The 18,470-nt window shown below is 48.1% G+C and overlaps 3 protein-coding genes across 3 annotated transcripts; 1 reads left to right on the top strand and 2 right to left on the bottom strand.

The window, feature by feature from the left end:
• Positions 1–266: 266 nt before the first annotated feature.
• On the bottom strand, positions 267–1,469 carry LOC103648360 (uncharacterized). The gene is made up of 5 exons (XM_035959194.1): positions 1,337–1,469; positions 1,130–1,256; positions 756–1,026; positions 581–665; positions 267–478 (listed from the first exon to the last, which is right to left on the bottom strand). The coding sequence occupies exons 1-5, from the start codon at positions 1,414–1,416 to the stop codon at positions 334–336; spliced, it is 708 nt and encodes a 235-aa protein (XP_035815087.1). The 5' UTR covers positions 1,417–1,469; the 3' UTR covers positions 267–333.
• A 452-nt stretch (positions 1,470–1,921) lies between these two features.
• Positions 1,922–3,269, top strand: LOC103627241 (ankyrin repeat domain-containing protein, chloroplastic). The gene is made up of 4 exons (XM_008647530.2): positions 1,922–1,996; positions 2,684–2,760; positions 2,944–3,042; positions 3,135–3,269. The coding sequence occupies exons 1-4, from the start codon at positions 1,972–1,974 to the stop codon at positions 3,252–3,254; spliced, it is 321 nt and encodes a 106-aa protein (XP_008645752.2). The 5' UTR covers positions 1,922–1,971; the 3' UTR covers positions 3,255–3,269.
• Positions 3,270–8,038: 4,769 nt separating this feature from the next.
• On the bottom strand, positions 8,039–12,505 carry LOC542314 (cell wall invertase 1). Its single transcript, NM_001111899.2, has 7 exons — positions 12,252–12,505; positions 11,609–11,617; positions 10,179–11,041; positions 9,758–9,916; positions 8,870–9,132; positions 8,665–8,755; positions 8,039–8,573 (listed from the first exon to the last, which is right to left on the bottom strand). The coding sequence occupies exons 1-7, from the start codon at positions 12,451–12,453 to the stop codon at positions 8,388–8,390; spliced, it is 1,773 nt and encodes a 590-aa protein (NP_001105369.2). The 5' UTR covers positions 12,454–12,505; the 3' UTR covers positions 8,039–8,387.
• Positions 12,506–18,470: the final 5,965 nt, after the last annotated feature.

Raw genomic sequence — 18,470 nt, 5'->3', positions numbered from 1 at the left:
AACACGTCTCAATCTAGTATCATAGTTGTCAATTGTGCTTGTCTGTTCTCCAGAAAATTGTTGATGGCACGACTCCTTGGATTTTGAATCAACGAGTGTCGAATGACTGCAATTTAGAACATGATTTGTAAAAACATGATTATTTTAACTCATCATAATTTTAAATGTTTTTAACAATATATTGAAAAAAGCACTCACACTGCAGCCGGTGTGTAGTGTGATGATCTGGGTTGAAATGAATGGTGCTATAGTCCGAAGTTTCCAAACATCCTATTGTTATTTATAGTATAGAATTAATAATAAACATGAAAATTGAATATATGTTGAAAGATGCTAGGTATAGGAGAAATTACTGTATTTATTGTTACGACGCATCATTGTTGCAATAATTATATTCTTGTCAACTTTAGCTAATGCCCATCGTAGAGCATTTCTCTGCAGGAGATCGGTCCATACCCCCATGACAATTAGATTCCACCTATAAAACACATAATAATTGTTTGATTAAAACCTAACAAATGTTTAATGTTTTAAAAAGAATGTAACTGTGAATTAATGTGTAACTATGAATTAATATGACCTGGAATCCATTAGTACAGCCTCTCTGTATGGCCTTCCACCGATATACTTTAATGGCTCCAAATGAACAACTATGCCAATAATGTCTGAGCCATTCACATGTGATTAGTTACCTTTGAATAATTTGCAAACTTAAGATGTTAAGTTATATACCATATGGAGGGAAGCGTGATTACCTACGAACGTCTTATGCGGTTGTTGGTAAACATCATGAAATGGCATAAGATATTTTGGAAATGGAGGAAATTGAATTGGTTTAGTGAATGGCTCCACAATAGTATGTGTTATCAATCCCAACTCTAGCCCATGCGCAATATTCCGAAATTGAACCTCCGCCCAGTTTAGACAGAATGCCACTTTATACAATGTATATGTGTATCCTTGTTTGAGTAAGACGTCGAACCGTTCGACATTATTGCCGTTTGAAATTGCTTCGATTTTGGCTCCCTAGATATTTTTTTGAGAATACATGTCGTATAAGTCAAAAAAGTCTATGATATAATAACATGATTATATTGACTCTATTTTAAAGCTTGATGAAGTGACTCACAGTGATGTCCTGTAGGATGAAGTGTTGACTATTACGATGCCTAGGAAACTTAACAACTACCCTCGCAAAGACACTCTTTACTTGTGGTAAGTTATTGAAACCTTGAATATCGTCAAATAGCACGAAACTACATAAAACACGAACTTTATCTTAGATTCTTCATTAATATATAGATAGATAGATGTGACAAGTGAACCATGTACTTACGGAGGAAAGGGACGCAAGTCTGCAACTGTCCTATTTTGGTTAAGTGTAACTGATGTCATTGATCCTATAGGATCGATCATGACATCATTGCAAAGATACAAAATATCATGAAAAGGATTAGATGAGATAACAGAAAAACAATAGTAGTGTAACACATGTAAGATTTTTATTGTAAAAATTGCACATGTCTTATGTTGATTTAACTTGACCGTTATTTATGTTTTGCAGTTAAACTACATTGTTTTTTGTTATCATACAAATTAGAACGGCATTGGACTACAAGAATTTAGCAAAATGTTGAAGAGCATTGTTACATATATAAGATATTGTAGTAATGCTACTCTGCACTGACTTTTGAAATGTTAGTTATGACCACCTAGTAAACTATGTGTGAAGTATACTTCAGTTGCCCATGTAGAAAGACACACGTACTACGTGTCTACGTGGTCCGAATATCCGGCCCAGACATGAACGGTCGGTTACACCGGCCAATCCTCCTCTTGAGCCTGGACGCAGCACGGCCTCAGAGCACGGCGCGCCGGCACGGGACGACAGCATGACACCGCCGTCCATCTTCGACCACCCTTGACGACATTGATGAGTTTTTTAGAAGTAGGGAATATGTTCAGGATGAGATGGAGGACAGCAAGAGTCCTAAGGGTGAGTTCTGACTTCTGGAGTTGTATTTTTACATACATAAGAATTGCTTCATTGACTACATTTTTGTTAGGATAGTGACTACATTTTTGTTTTGGAGATTAATTACCCCACCTGAACAGTGAGACTGTGCGAGCCAAGGGCAGCCATTACAACATTTTTGTGTTTAGATTTTACAACAAACTGGAGTAGTTTAAACCAATATAATTCTAATATCGGAAGTCCAAACTCACTAAATCTACCAATGGCACTGCAATAGATGACAGTTCATGAGCTTATGTCAAACAAAATGCCGATGTTATGAGCGCCATCAGCAGTGGTGCAAAGTAGAATGTGTACTTTTACTCCTATCGCCACATTCTATTGTATCACCCAACTGGCTTTGACCAAATCACAACAATTGATGCTCAAACAGATATTAACAATAACTGGGTGCACATTTACTGCCTTGGTAAACTTGTTAGTCATGTTAGCCTGTTCGCTGCGGCTTTAATCCACCGGCTTGTTTTTGTTGCTACTTAAAGATGACTGATTGTTGCACAATGTTGCTTTTTATGAAAGAATGCACTGATTGCTGTTTGGCCAATTGGTTGAAATAACAAATTAGTTTAGAGCAACTTTGTTCTTCACCTTGCATCATTCTTATATTTATTTTTATTATGCATAGTGACATTTTCTGTTATACTTCAGGCCGTCAGAAGTTGTTCTCAAATGAGGAGAAGATTCTTCTGAACAAGCGAGTGCCTGATCTGGAAACAGCTACTTCTGTAAGAAATCTGTATTTAGAGAAGTTCAGTTGTTGTAGTGTTATTAATAATTTGCTTTTGAATCATGAGAACCATAGAGAGTTTTATGTTTAAAATTTGCCTCTTCACCTGTCTGTAGGCTGATTTTTGTTATTTCAAGTTTAGTTTTCACGTGTAATGTGACCTTGTATCTATTCCTTGCAGAGTAAATGGCTTCCACTTCACACCCTTGCTGCATCCGGTGATTTGTATCTATTGAATAGCCTTTTAAAACATAACGTGGACATAAATGCGCTTGATAAGGTAATTGCCACCGCCTGACTGCAAAATAGCTATACAGCTTCTTTGTTTTTAGATCATTATTGTTCATTGGATTTTTTTGCTGGTTTCCTTAGGATGGCTTACCAGCGATCCACAAAGCAATTCTTTCAAAGAAGGCTGCTATTATCAATTATCTTTTAAGGAACTCAGCAAATCCATTCATCCAAGATAAGGTAAGTACAAACCTTTTTTAGCATGCTTGTAAACACTAAACAGTTTGTAGTTTGTACAGAGCCTAACGCAAGCAAAGTTATTTAGGCCTGTCTTCATGGCTTTAGGTTCCTTGATAACTCATAAACAGTTTATACAGAGCCTCATTATTGTGATGAGGTGTCATGCTCTGGAATTCCCATCAAAACCCAGGAGGAGCACTCATCCTTATCCCTGCAAAGACAGTCTAATCTATCTCCTGTCTCCATGGAAGATTATTGCACTTCTCTTCTTCTAGATTCGCCACAAAGTAAATAGTGAGCTGGTTTTGTGCCCTTCTCGGTCATTGGCAGAAACCAATCCTCCATCTCATTTTGTTCAGTCCAAACAGCTGGTTGTAGGTAGGTACATTTGCTCCATGTTGCCACTAACCCCCCCATACCTTTTTCACGTGAAAGTTTCTTTATATTTGAAGATTACTGTATATTACTATTTTCCATACAATCTGATTTTCTTGATTGTTAGACAAGGATCTGTTCTCACCTCTTGTATTTGGAATCCCTAATGTGTGAAGTATACTTCAGTTGTCCACCTACATATTCCCTATGGTTTCATCATAAGCTACTTCATCATTCCCTGATTACTACTCTCTCGTTGGTGTTCAGGTGCTGCCATATTTTTATATACCTTGTTCAGAGGAGCTGATTTGTAATCTAGAAAAAGGTGATTTGTAGCTTGTTACATATGCACCCCTTGTACAGATTGGAGACCGCTTATGTTTTTGCTGTTTTCATGCCTTTTGTTATATTATTTCTTGTTTTATTCTACATGTTTTTTATAAATTTATTAGATTGGCTATCTTCCTAGAGAAGGGATAAGCTACGCGATTATATAACTGCATTCAGTCTCCAAAAACTGTTACTGGATGAAGCCACACTTTATGACTCACCCCACTACTGGAAGTTTGTTAGTGGGCCTGAACCAGGGCAGACCCAGTGCCGGAGACAAGAGTGGGGTCTAGAGAAGGGATAATCTGAGGCAAGCCTTGTCTCTGTGGAGCTGTTTCGAACCTGTGACCCAGTGACTCAGTGAGGCAGCTCTCACCATTGCACCAGGCCTGCTTTTATTGTTGTTTGAATCAGAAATGTTAAACAATTGTAAAAAAAATGTTTACTTTCTGGCTATGTTTATTTTACCCGAGTTTTGCAATCTGATGAATACGTTGGTACATATCAAATGGCAGACAGAATGTCTATGATCAAGGGTGTCTAAGTAGCTTTCAATAAGTAGTCTATGCGAAGATATAAAGACCTATAAGGCATCCCCAAAAGCATATTTACGATAAATTTGGGTACCATTGGTATCAAACAGGTAAGGTTATCATAACTGGAAAAAATGATTGAATTATATGTTTGTCAATATTTTTGGATGTTTGGCTACATAATCATAAGGTATTTATAGTGTTTGTTGTTAGCAGACTTATATCTTAATGAAATGATTAAAGAGAATAAAGGGTCTATTGAGGCTATTATATATATATCTTGATGATTAAAGAGTGTAAAGGGTCTGTTGAGGCTAAAGCACTAATATTAAGTAGAAAAGTATGGAGAAAAGAGCAAAAGGTATGAATTAGACATTTCGGTAGGGAAGGTTTTATGCATAGTCACAACAAGAAGTATAACCGCCTTGGTAGTGAGCAGCAAGAGGTGAGATAGTAGAGATGTTTTGGAAATCTAATTAACAGAATATTTTAAAGCACTATGTCAAATCTAATTTGCAACAGATACTTATACTTAATTACTTTATCATGTTCCACACTTAGTGTGGAAACATACACAGCAAATTGTTATAGGAAGTGTTTGACATTAGCATATATTTACACATGCATATACTTAATTACTTTATCATGATCGTGTGTCACCATGATTATATTGACTTCATTAGAAAACATAAACATAAAACTATAAACATAAACATAAAACTATATTACCTGATCAGGATTGAGAAGTTGCCTTATGTCTGTCCAGTCCCACACTTTATAGACAAAACCTATTGCTACCTTGGAGCACCCAACAGTTTGCAACCAGTGAGCCAGTAGTGACCATCAAGCTGGAAATAAAAAGAATTGGGACATGAACTGTCAATGCAATAGAGATAAAAACAAAAGGAATAAATTCGATAAACGGCATGAACATAATCATGTGTCATTAGCTTTGTACACAATAATTAAAACACTCTTCGACACCATATAAAAACAACACAGTTACTGGAAAACAGGAAGTTTCTCTTAAGCAGTTGCACGGTATTTTAGAGAAAAATGTCTCCTATAGTCATGTCCTATGACCCAACCGTGCTTATCTCATTCTGAACATATTTAGCTGGAGCAGTTCAGGTTGTTGAGGGCATAAACTTCAATGTCTTAAGACGGCGCCAGTATTTTTAGTACCAAATCACCCAGTGCGTAGGTATGCTCCTAGGTACACCGCAAGCATATTCCTCCCTTCCAAGGCTCTCTCCTCTGTTCTGACCCATCACCCTCTCCCTCTCTCTGTTTCTGTTCTGGCTCCCATCCATCCATCCATCCGTTCGTTCGTCTCGTTGCTTCTTCAGAGCAGAAAAAAAAGAGAGAGAAGATGATGATGCAGATCGATGCACGCACTGCGACGACGACCAGCTGTAGATGGAACTTCTAAACAAAATGAAGGTTCTACCAGCAGATTTAATGGAAATGACTCATTTTATGTTCTGTTCAGGCTACATCAAGTTAGTTTCTTTTTCTTCAATAACCTCTATATAAGTTTGTGCTTATGTGGTCTCATTGGCTAACCTTTATTGATTGCAGATCTTTTATATGAGAGAATATTGTCAGCTAAGACAAACTGTTCCACATCAAACAATAACTGGAAAGCTTCAAGGCACATAAATTCTCCAGATCAATATTCAAGGTATTTTAGTGCAGGTTTATCAGTGCACTATACAACTTACTTGATGGTTCTTCTGAGGAGAAGCCCGCGGCGGAGAAGACGACCGCCGGGAAGAAGCCCAAGGCGGAGAAGCGGGTCCCCGCGGGCAAGTCTGCCGGCAAGGAGGACGGCGAGAGCAAGCGTGGCAGGAAGAAGGGAAAGAAGAGCGTGGAGACGTCGCGCCCATATTTATCCTCATCGAAGTGGAGGGAGTGGAGCAGTTCAGAGGAAGATCGTGGGGGATTGCAGCTGGTGCAGCAATGGAGATCGTGGCGCGCGGGGGTGGGGAGCCCTGGCGATGACGGCGCGCGGGGATGGGCCTCGTGGCGCGCGGGGGTGGGGCGCCCTAGCGACGACGGCGCCAGGGTGGAGCGGAGGTGGACGGCGCGCGGGGTGGGCTGTGGAGGAGGACGGCGCGCGGGGGTGGGCCGCCCTAGCATTGACGGCGCGCCAGGGTGGAGCGGAGGAGGACGGCGCGCGGGGTGGCCCTGTCGAGGAGGACGGCGCGCTGGGGTGGGCTGCTCTGGGCCACAAGCAGATGGGCCTCCCAGGAAAAGTGTAATCCGTGTTGGCAATCTAAAAATAGTACCACATTGTTCACGGAACTGTGCACACACTTGTTTATAAGGTCTAGTGCGCACCACAACATGTGTAGTCTTGGTTGGCTGTGAGCTTTAACCCACGCTGCTAGCTTTTTTTGGTAAAATTTGGTCGCGGTGCGCGGGACGCTTGGGAATGGGAAACGGGTCACATGCGTGGGACGCTTGGTAATGGAAACGGATCACATGCGCGGAATGGGAATGCAAACACACAGGAATTGGAAATGGGGGTCGCGGGACACAGTTGGGAATGAAGCAAACACACAGGCAGAACCAGTAATGAGGCAGCCTACCCCTTGCTTTCTTAATTAGTAGTATAGATATAGACTTTATCTCGTCCCCGTCATCGTGGCAGATGGTCAAACTTCCATCGCCTAAGCATGATGCCATGCTATATCATCAGTCTGTCTTTATTTATTTAATTGCATATTCTTTCCATTGCCATACACATGACCCATGCGGCCTCTTTATCTCTCGTTTGCTTCGCAGTTCACACCTGCACGTACAGTACGCCGCCAAAGCCCCCTTTCTCGTTGGATTTGGCACGATCTTTCCATGTGCAAGCATCCGTCGTACCCATGAGTATAATGTAATTAATGGAGCAGTGTATCATGCAATGTATTTGAAAACAGGTTAAAACAGTGGAACAAGAACTAGTGCAATACGGACGTGGCCATCACTCGATCATATCGGTCGTCGCCCATTATTTGTAGTATACAAATAGCTCGATTTTGGTCCTGATTTCCTGCTTGTTAACCATTGGTCCTCTATCCACCTGGAGATAGCAACGTACTATGGATATCATTATATTATTCTTGGGTACCAAAGACGAGGTGCGCGCGTGTGCATTATTCCCTATAGTACTAAACCCTAATTTATTATTAAGGGCACCGTCCCGGCCCGTACACTGACGTGTTCATCATGACCGTGGGCCGCCGTGGTTATACTACCTATACACGCACCTCACATGATTTCGTGGCAAAGCTTCTGGTGGTGTCCATCATTTGCGTCACTAGCACAGAGATCGACGCTTCCGTCTCTTCTTAATTTTTTTTCATGCCCCTATATATATAGCGACATTTTGTGCAGAAAAATGAATACTCCATCTGTTTCCAGATACATTTTTTCTACATAACTAAAACATACACTATAAGTAAAAAAACATCATATCTAAAAAAAGCTAAAACGTTTTATATATAGTTCAAAACGAAAGGAGAGCTAGTACGTAAAGGCAGCGCTAGCTCTCGTTGCTTGTGGACACACTGTAAAATTAATTAGCAGCACTTTTTTTATTCATCGTGTCATATTGTTGTATATGTGTATCGTACAACAAGAAGCTAGCAGCGTAAACAACATGCTCAAGCAAACTACAAGTCGTCGGTCACTGATCCTGCATGCCAGAGGAATTAAGGACGAGAAAATGGAAGGACCGGCCTCAAACAATTTTATAATAATCCAATTCTCTTTCGATCGGCAGCAGACGTACACATACGTACGTTGAAATCAATCAATTTCTCCTTTGGCGGCAGAGACGTGTGTTGACGAAGAAGAAGAAGAACGAAAATAAAGAAAGTCACGTGGCGGCCGGATAGACTTTTGTTTTTTCCCTTCAATTTCAGGCGCCGTTCATCAGCGGTTTCTTCATCTCCCAGGCGGTCAGGCCGGACACCGTGACGTCCACCTCGCCGTTGTTGAAAACGTAGAGGTGAGCGTCCTTCCCGACGGCGATGGACGGGTACACCCGTGACAGGATGCACGTCTTGCCTCCCGCGCCGAAGCTCTCGACCACGGACCGATCGATCTGTGTAATTTAGTCAAGTACGTAGCAAGTCTTAGCCGGCGTCTAAATTTCAGCACTCAACAAGCAATGCAAGCGTGGCATTTGTGCGTACCAAGCTTCTAAGGGTGATCTTGCCGCTGGAGATGTCGGCGTCGACGAAGCCCGCGAAGGTCGGCTTGTACAGATCCGGACTAAGAGACGACCTGCAAAGACACAGAGAGAGAGAAAAAAAATCAAGCCATCTGCAATGTGGTGGTTGTTATTGTGACGGCGTGTGAGATCGAAGGGGATCGATGGGGGCGGCCGGGGCGTCGTACTTGGTGGGGTCGGTGCACATGAGCACCTTGGGCTTGCCGTGTCCGTCCCTGAACACCCTGAAGAAGACGGCCGTCCGCTCCTGCAGGTCGGCGGAGGCCAGCACCCAGAGGCCGAATGGCCCCACGCCGCCCCTGGCGTCCGCGCCCTTGACTCCGCACAGCTTCTGCGCGTCGTCGTCGTACGCCGGGTCGAACGCCTCCGCCTTCTCCAGCAGGCTCGTCCCCGCCTCCAGCTCCAGCTCGAAGCTCACCTCCACGTCAGCCTGCCATATCACACAACATCGTCCGTATTTCGGTGCATTTTTTTCTCTTTGGAAAATAACGCGCTTGCATACGTGTGCGTTTCATTGCACTTGCACCGGAAGATTTTCTCCTTCTCCTCCTCCCCATGTGTCCGCGATTTCTTACGCGACAGGTACGTGTGCGTGTGTGTGGCAGAAGATTGTTTCATTGTTTGTTCGGACTTCAAATCAGAAACAAGTGCACGACGTAAACTACGCGTACGGCAGGGGTGAAAGAGAAGAGAAAACGAACGAAGCGCCGTGGTGTCGCTGGCAAGTGGCTGGGCAAGACAAGCATCGGAATGGAATGGCCGGCGTGTGTGTGTGTGACGTAGCAGCCTAGCAGGGATTATTTTACGGCCGCCGACAACAGGCATGCATGCATGGACCATTGGATCTTGGCAGCTGGGCTGGCTAGACAGATACCCTGCTAGTACTAGTGTAGTGTATACTACCGACAAGCTGCGAATCGAAGCTTGACAGGTGACCAGCTGTGTGCGCACGCACACATGTTACCGCCGGCCTTAGCTTGCCACTAGTTACTAAGTAAAAAAAAACAGTTTTATGATCCATCGAATTCAAAACGTAGCTAGAGTATAAAACTAACCTGATAAGTTGCGATGCCTGTGACCTCAAAATGGTCGCCGGGCTTGACCAGCTTGGCGTCCACACTGACGGCCTTCCCCCTGAGCTTCTCGACCTCGTGGATGGGCCACTGCAGCAGCTGCTTCCCGGTGGGGTCCAGCCAGATCTTCCTTGGGATCGCCTGCCAAGACCACGCGTACAGTACAACCAGTCAAACAACAAGTCGTCCGGTCCCGTCCGATCCGATCGCTACCAGCGATTCAACGCTCTGAAATTTCTACTGCACAAGCAGGGAGGAGCAGGCCGGCGCATGCATGCGTGTGCGGCTGACACCACCGGGCCGGCCTATCTCTGCTGCTATCAATCATGTCGGGGTGATAGATACATAGATAGATAGATAGCGTAGCAGCAGTAAAGCCGACGACGTACGACACGATACGTACATGGATGCCGGCCCAGCCCTTGGCCTTGTCGTCGGTGACGCTGTCGGACTCGTTGGCCCACCCGAGCAGCACGCGGCGGCGCTCCACGGGGTCGTAGAACGTCTTGGACGCGTAGTAGTTGCCGTAGTCGTAGCGCAGGCGGTGGTGGTAGTCGCCGGCGGGGTCGTCGGGGTAGTACCGGTCCTTGCCGCCGTCGTACGACCCGATGGTGTAGTAGTCGTAGCGGGTGAGGTCCAGGCTGCTCTTGAGCACGTACTTCCTTCCGGGCGCGGAGGTGTCGAGGCCGGCCTGCAGCCCCGGCCCGGACACCGGGAAGAAGTCGGGGCACTCCCACATCCCCGTCAGCGCCGCCGAGTGCAGCGGGTGCTTGGCCTTGGTCCACTTCCTGAAGTCCCGGCTCCGGTACACCAGCGCCATCCCGCGCGCGCCGCGCACGCTGCCCACCAGCATCCGCCAGTGCCCCGCGTGCCGCCACGCCGTCGTCGGGTCGCGGAACTGCGTCGCGTTGATGCCGCCGGCCGCCGGCGTCGCCACCGGGTTGTACTCCTCCGGCTTCTCCCACTCGCGGAGCAGCGGGTCGGACGCGTCCTTGGGGAGCGCCAGCACCTGCACCTGGTAGTTGATGTCCGCCCGGTCGATCCCCGTGTACAGGATCGCCGGCGTGCCGTCCTCCAGGATCGTCGCCGAGCCCGACCAGCAGCCGTACTTGTCGGACGGGATGCTGGGGTAGATGGCGGGCTCCAGCGCCACCCAGTTGATCAGGTCGCGCGACACCGAGTGCGCCCACACGATGTTGCCCCATACCGCGCCCTTGGGGTTGTACTGGTAGAACAGGTGATACCATCCTTTGTAGTACAGCGGAGCTGCATGCACCACGTATAGTATAGTTTAGTTGCCAAATATACGTCAGTATGCCAACCAACCGCGCTACTAGCTATGCTATTCTTTTTCTTCTTTTTCTTGTTGTTAGGAAAACTATTTTTTTCTTTCGCTAATAAAGTAGTTGTTTCATCTGAAGTCAAATTCTGTCGTCGTGTACTTGCACCCACCGGCTTTTACACCACTGAATTCTTAATATATGTTGATGTCTTGATGATGATGATTCTTACGCGTTGCTTTCTCATGTGGAGTCTGCGGGGGCACGAGGAGCATGCACTATTTTCTAATGTTTAAATATCCTTCCTTTTCTACTAAATATTAGATAAGTACTGGCTATGTTCTAAAATATTAGTCGTTTTCGTTATTCAGTTTTATGAATCTAGACATATATTGTATGAATCTATAGAAATACTAAAACGACCAATATTTTAGAACGTGGAGAGTACTTTAGAATACTTGCAGACATACACACTACAGATCTAACAGGCAGCACAACACATGGAGAAGATAACTGCAACAACAAGACGGAGCCGGGTACAAGAAAGGCGTACCGTTGGGGTCTGCAGCCGATGAGTTTCGCCGTCGTCCCAGCAATCGTCAGAACCGCCAGCAAGGACAGAGAGAGAAAGAGAGAGGAAGAAAACAACACCATGCATATCAGAACAAAGCTTTGCGACGACCGGACATAAGAACGAACAGCACAAGAACCATCAGCGTCGTGCATAGTACAGTACTTAATCAAACACAGAGCATCTGTATTATTGCATTTTAACCACCACACGCGCGGCGTTTCTCAATTCGCCGCAAGTCTTTCGTCGTTTCCGGCGGCTCTCTACTGTCAAAGCTTGAATGTATAGCTTGCAGCTTAGACTTTTCCGGGGACAGGACAAGGAAAACAACTGCATGCAGCGAGCTCCGTGCTAACAACCGAGTCTACCAAAAAAAAAATACTAATTCCTTGATTTCTCCCACACAAGGCTGCATTCTCTGTATGCATAGCCTGACGCCACAATTGAAACGCTTCTAGTGCATCAAGAACAAGAAGCAACACGAGCAACGCGTGGGTGGCTTGAGAACAGGGAGAGATAGATAGAGAGAGAGAGAGAGAGAGAGAGATTAGATGAGCATGGCGCAAAATTAAAGGATGCCCAAGCGGGAGGAGGGGTGATCTCCAAAGACAAGTAGCTAGCATACCGTTGATCCAGTTCATTGGCGGCTGGAAATGGTACCCCGTCCTGAGCAGGGGGCTGACAATGGAGGCCGGGACCGACGGCGCCGCCTCGGCCTCCAGGCTGCGGTGGATCACATGCGACGCGCCTGCCAGACGAAGCGCGAGCACCAGCACCAGCACCACCGCCCATGGCGCGAGGACGACCCCCCGCGGCCGAGTCCCCATAGCTGCGTTTCGAGGAAGAGAGGGACAAGGGACGGTTTGGATTGGATTGGATGGACGGGGCATCGGCCGGGTCGGGGCCGTTTTATAGGGGAAAACTGCACGTTCAAGCCGGCTGGCTGGCTGACTATTCGAGTATTGTAATCTCCATCCAACCCGGTGGATGGCAGCTGGTGGAGTGTGCTTGGTTTTCGTGTTCCGGAACCAGCCAACTGCGCTGCGCTGCGCCGCGCGGGCCCCTCTCCTTTGTTTTGTCATCGAAGAAACAAATTTAACTACAACTTGGTACTACGACTTTTTCCCCTCGATCGAGAAGTGTAGACACATAATCCTTCCAAGATTTCAGAGGTCAGAAAGCAAATCCCGTCGGAGTAGTGGTTTATCTATTGCAAGTATGAATACATCGTGTGAAAATGATAGATTGGTTTTATTATCTTCGTTTTAGTCCAAGCATGGAAATCTAGCATGCAAAGAGTCGGGAAAAGGCGAAACATAATACGAAGATCCAGGATTTTCATCGGTCAAAAATAATTTTCGTGGATCCTTATTAAAAAAGATAATAAAAACTAGTTATTAGTTTCCACCGACAGACAAAAATTAGGTGATTTTCATATGCTTTAATTTGAGAAGTTGTTTCGTTCTTCCTCTCTCTCATGCATGTACCAAGTCCCCACCCTCGTGCCCGCGCCACTTCGCACAAAGGGTAACCGTCTGCACCGACGCCATACCATCCCGAGCTACGTCTACCATTGTTCTTATCTCCAACTTGAAAAGTAAGTTTTAATTTTTGTTTGTAGCCCACAAAATTTAAAATTATCAATCTCATAAATACTGATTATTGCACGATTAATTTAGTAATTATCCTATATTTTTTAGTATATTAGTTTGGTAAATGTAGTTATGATGGAATATCTATTGGTTAGTTTTTGAAGATAATTAAATTTTATTTTTATCTAGTAATAAGTTTTAGCATTTGAATAAAATATTGTATTATAACATTATTTAACATAGAAGCAAGTAAAATATCGATTGGTTCACGAAGTGTATGTGTCATCCGTTTCAGTTGGCATACTTCACAACGTTTTACATGTGAGAAATGTTGTTTCAAGATTGTCCCTATTTGAACAGCCATAGAACAATTGATAGTGTGCTATTTATGATGAGGCACGAGTTCGAGTGAGATTTCGACATCATAACCCTAATATTCTTCATTGCACCATATTTATGCATGAGATAGAGAACAATAGAGCTATGTTTCCAAATCACGTTCGACCTCTGTAGGCTCATCTATGATTAAATTTAAACTATGTTGTTGTTTTTAGGTGAGTTTAGGACATATCATTTCTCATATATGTAGGACAGTGATATATATAACGAGAGAAGTTCATCTGTCATCTTTAGTCCATAGGATTAAATATGGGTGACCACTGTAGATGGATGTATGATGGTTGAAGTAAGAGCGACAATGTGAATGTGAGCAATTTATTAACAAGCACTATTGTTCATCAATTCAACGTTGTAGCCTAGATGTGTTCAATCCCAAATCTAGAATTCATATTTTTTAAAAAATAGAAAATTTTGAATAATATGCCATATACAATAGAGTTTGAACTCTATCTATATGTTTAGAAAACACTAATTGATATGTTGTCACTACGAATATCACTAGAAATCTCAAACAAAAGATACCTAAAATCTATAACATTCTTAAAAAAATTATGCAAGAGAACCATTAATTATATTAAAAAGATGAATTAGCTTAGATTAGGTACAACAAGGTACAACAACCATAAAGGGAAAAACTATGATGGCAACCACAACAAAACTAAAGAAATAAAAGATGGACTAAAACATTAACATGTGCCACACAATAATGTGTTGTGCTTGCTAACTAAACACAACACTAAACTGGCACTCCACAAGGTCAATATGATAGCCACCTATTCACCACGCTGCACTACTAATGCCAAATGGCAAAACTAACAAGATGAAAGTCGTTATCACCGCTTGCACCAAGCCACCTTACTAAGTAGAGCTAGTCATCACAATATGTTTCAATCCATGTAGCCACCATAGTATCACATCCATTTGCACTATCTCTTGTCGTTGTCCCACAACCGACTAACCCCAAGCATGCTAGCCTCCATAGTCCATTACGAGTCATTAAACAAAAAAACATGAGAAACTGCCATAAGTCTTATCCATGTGAAACCATGCCAATTGAGATTTAGTTGCATACATCATATCTCTTGGAAACCTAGCCCCCTCATTGAAGTTAGTAGCAATATCACTAGAGTCCTCTAATAGCCATCAAAAGCATCCTTGCATCAAAATGGCCATTGCAAAGCAGGACTACTGTCGGCGTTTCGAGACCGGGGGGTCCCCGAGCCGACGAGTGAGTGTGCCGCGTGCCCCAGCCCAGATGGGTCGAGCGCGTGGGCGAGCGCGAAGGGGGGAGAAGCGAGGTGGCCGGAGACGGGCGTGAGAGAGGTGGAGATCCCGCGGCCTTCGTGTTCGTCCCGCGCCCAGGTCGGGTGCGCTTGCAGTAGGGGGGTTACAAGCGTCCACGCGGGTGAGGGAAGTGAGCGGCCCTAAGAGAGCGCCTGTCCCGTCCTCATCCCGCGCGGCCAACCTTCTCTAAGAAGGCCCTGGTCCTTCCTTTTATAGGCGTAAGGAGAGGATCCAGGTGTACAATGGGGGTGTAGCAGAGTGCTACGTGTCTAGCGGAGGGAGAGCTAGCGCCCTAAGTACATGCCAATGTGGCAGCCGGAGAGATCTTGTCACCCTGCTGGCGTGATGTCGTGGCTGTCGGAGGAGCAACGGAGCCTGGCGGAGGGACAGCTGTTGGAGCGGTCGAGTCCTTGCTGACGTCCACCTGCTTCCGTAAGAGAGTTGAGAGCCGCCGTCGTCACAGAGCTTATGGGGCGCCATCATTGCCCATCTGGCGGAGCTAGCCAGATGGGACACCGGTCTTGTTCTCCATGACCCGAGTCGGCTCGGGGTAGGATGATGATGGCGCTTCCTGTTGACGTGGCGGGCCTGTGCCCTAGGTCGGGCGACGTGGGGGCTCCTCTGAAGCCGGGGTCGAGTCTGTCTTCCGTGGCCGAGGCCGAGCCTGAGCCCCCGGGTCGGGCGAGGCGGAGATCGTTCGGCAGAGGCCCGGGCGGAGTCCGAGCCCTGGGGTCGGGCGAAGCGGAGTTCGTCGTCTTCCGGGTCTTAGCCCGAGTCCGAGCCCTGGGGTCGGGCGGAGCGGAGTTCGTCGTCTTCCGGGTCTTAGCCCGAGTCCGAGCCCTGGGGTCAGGCGGAGCGGAGTTCGCCGTCTTCCGGGTCTTAGCCCGAGTCCGAGCCCTGGGGTCGGGCGGAGCGGAGTTCGTCGTCTTCCGGGTCTTAGCCCGAGTCCGAGCCCTGGGGTCGGGCGGAGCGGAGTTCGCCGTCTTCCGGGTCTTAGCCCGAATCCGAGCCCTGGGGTCGGGCGGAGCGGAGTTCGCCGTCTTCCGGGTCTTAGCCCGAGTCCGAGCCCTGGGGTCGGGCGGAGCGGAGTTCGCCGTCTTCCGGGGCTGAGCCCGAGTCCGAGCCCTGGGTCGGGCGGAGCGGAGCTTCCTATGGCGCCTTTGGCAAGGCCTGACTGCCTGTCATACTCACTCTGTTGAGTGGCACTGCAGTCGGAGTGGCGCAGGCGGCGCTGTCCTTCTGTCAGACCGGTCAGTGGTGCGGCGGAGTGACGGCGGTCACTTCGGCTCTGCCGGGGGGCGCGCGTCAGGATAAAGGTGTCAGGCCACCTTTGCGTTAAATGCTCCTGCAACTCGGTCAGTCGGTGCGGCGATTTGGTCAGGGTTGCTTCTCAGCGAAGCCAAGGCCTCGGGCAAGCCGGAGATGCGTCCGCCGTTAAAAGGGGGGCCTCGGGCGAGACGGAAGTCCCTCGAGGTCGGCTGCCCTTGGCCGAGGCTCGGCTCGGGCGAAGCGTGATCGAGTCACTCGTATGGACTGATCCCTGACTTAATCGCACCCATCAGGCCTCTGCAGCTTTATGCTGATGGGGGTTACCAGCTGAGAATTAGGCGTCTTGAGGGTACCCCTAATTATGGTCCCCGACAGTAGCCCCCGAGCCTCGAAGGGAGTGTTAGCACTCGCTTGGAGGCTTTCGTCGCACTTTTTTGCAAGGGGACCAGCCTTTCTCGGTTGCATTTTGTTCCGGTGGGTGCGCGCGAGCGCACCCGCCGGGTGTAGCCCCCGAGGCCTCGGAGGAGTGGTTTCACTCCTTCGAGGTCTTAATGCCTTGCGTAATGCTTCGGCTGGTCTGGTTGTTCCCTCATGCGAACTGGCCGTAGCCCGGGTGCACGGTCGGGGCCCAAGCTCTCGGGCTGGTATGTTGACGCTGTCAACGGTCTGGCCGGAGCCGGGTTTGCGAGAGCAGCCCCCGAGCCTCCGCACAGGGCGAGAGGACGATCAGGGACAGACTCGGCTTTTTTACATACGCCCCTGCGTCGCCTTTCTGCAAGGAGGAGGGGGGGAGAGCGCCATGTTACCCTCGATGGGCACCGAACATGGTGTCTCCGGTGAGCTGCAAGCGGGTGATCCGAGTGGACGTCCGTGCCCCGTTCGTTGGGGGTCGGCTAGGGGCCCAGAGGCACGCCCAAAAGTACCTGCGGGTGATCTGCCGGACCCGGTCCCCTGGCGACGGGGTCCGAGGGCTCGATGCCTCCCTCCGATGGGATTCCGTTACAAGATCGTTCCCGCTGGTCTCGGAAATGTCCTAGGGTACCTCGGGAGCGCAGCCCGAGCCTCGGTTATGTATCGAACGTACCCCTGGTCATCCCTCGCTCGGTGTCTGAGGCGACTGTGAACCCTTCGGGGGCCAGCCTTCGAACCCCTGATCAGTAATGGGCGCGGAGCCCGAGTAGCCTGAGGCGGCCATGGAGCCCTTCGGGGGGCCGGCCTTCAAACCCCTGACCAGTAGTGGGTGTCGGGCCCACGCGATCTGAGGCGACTGTTGAACCCTTCGGAGGGCCAGCCTTCGAACCTCTGATCAGTAGGGAGGGGGGCTCGGAGCCCGGTTCCTTCGCAGAGAAGGATCCTTTTCGGGGTATCCCCCTTTCCCGGTCCCTGTTGCAAGAGATAGAGAAAGAGGAAAAAAGGAAAAGGATACGAAATCGAACGACGTGGCGTACCTTTTTTGGCGCGGTAATTTCGGCGAAGGCGAAGCGTCGCCCGCCGCTCCTGCCAGAGGCGCCGCCTGTCCCGCCGCGGAGTTAATGCGACGGGGCGAGTGGTTGGCGGGGCGGCCGTTGCGCGTGCGCGAGCCGTTCGAGGAACGGATCACGGGCGCACCGTCTTCACGCCGTGGGAGGAGGCTCTCTTGCTGTCCCTGGATGGGATGTGAGCCTGGCTGACGACGTGACCGCTGCTCCCGCCTGCCTGCCACCGTCATTACTGCCGGCCCACTTTCGGCCGCATTGACCGTCGCGCCAGGCTGGCGCTGCTGGGTCGTGCGCTGGGTCGCCTCGAGTAGCGGCATAGGTTTCACAACCGAAGAGGTGCGACGGTGGTGCAAGTGGCGGTGCGGTTGCTTGCATGCAGCAACTGGCGCGCTGGTTGCGTGACGCGTGGGCCTGGGCCTCCAAGCTGGCGTGTCAGAAGTCGGAGAAGCGCGTCCACCTGGCGCGGTTGCATGCCGCCTGCATGGCTGCCCGCCCCTTCCGCCAGTTGGTCTGGGCAAAAGTGGGGGGTCGCTTGTAACCGCTGGGCGGTCGCGTGCACCGCGCGCGGCGGTTTGGCTTCTTCTGCTCTGAGCCGGTTTGCATGACATGCGGGACCCAGCCCCCGAGCCACAGGGGAGGGCCTTGGAGCGTGTTGGAGAAGACTCAGCCCGTGGCGTTTGGGGGCGCACGTAGGGAGAGTTGCCTTAAAAAGGGGGGCGACCCCTTTCGGAAGGCAACCATGTTTTCTTCCTCCCTTATGCGTCGTGTCTTTCCATCTTCCAAGCCCCCGGATGGGGGGTATCCGCCGTCTTTCGCCTCCTC

The sequence above is a fragment of the Zea mays genome, chromosome 5, assembly GCF_902167145.1.
Source record: "Zea mays cultivar B73 chromosome 5, Zm-B73-REFERENCE-NAM-5.0, whole genome shotgun sequence".
Taxonomy (NCBI): domain Eukaryota; kingdom Viridiplantae; phylum Streptophyta; class Magnoliopsida; order Poales; family Poaceae; genus Zea; species Zea mays.
This window is presented reverse-complemented; position numbering and strand designations above follow the sequence as displayed.

Coding starts and splice junctions, on each gene's coding strand:
- LOC542314 (NM_001111899.2), bottom strand. CDS start 12,453: ATGGGGACTCGGCCGCGGGGGGTCGTCCTCGCGCCATGGGCGGTGGTG. Junction 9,917..10,178: donor AGGGCTGGGCCGGCATCCAT/GTACGTATCGTG, acceptor TGGTCTTGGCAG/GCGATCCCAAGGAAGATCTG. Junction 9,133..9,757: donor CAGGCATCGCAACTTATCAG/GTTAGTTTTATA, acceptor GTGATATGGCAG/GCTGACGTGGAGGTGAGCTT.
- LOC103627241 (XM_008647530.2), top strand. CDS start 1,972: ATGGAGGACAGCAAGAGTCCTAAGG. Junction 1,997..2,683: donor GGACAGCAAGAGTCCTAAGG/GTGAGTTCTGAC, acceptor GTTATACTTCAG/GCCGTCAGAAGTTGTTCTCA. Junction 3,043..3,134: donor ACATAAATGCGCTTGATAAG/GTAATTGCCACC, acceptor TGGTTTCCTTAG/GATGGCTTACCAGCGATCCA.
- LOC103648360 (XM_035959194.1), bottom strand. CDS start 1,416: ATGATCGATCCTATAGGATCAATGACATCAGTTACACTTAACCAAAAT. Junction 1,027..1,129: donor TCATCCTACAGGACATCACT/GTGAGTCACTTC, acceptor AAAAATATCTAG/GGAGCCAAAATCGAAGCAAT. Junction 479..580: donor GCTGTACTAATGGATTCCAG/GTCATATTAATT, acceptor TGTGTTTTATAG/GTGGAATCTAATTGTCATGG.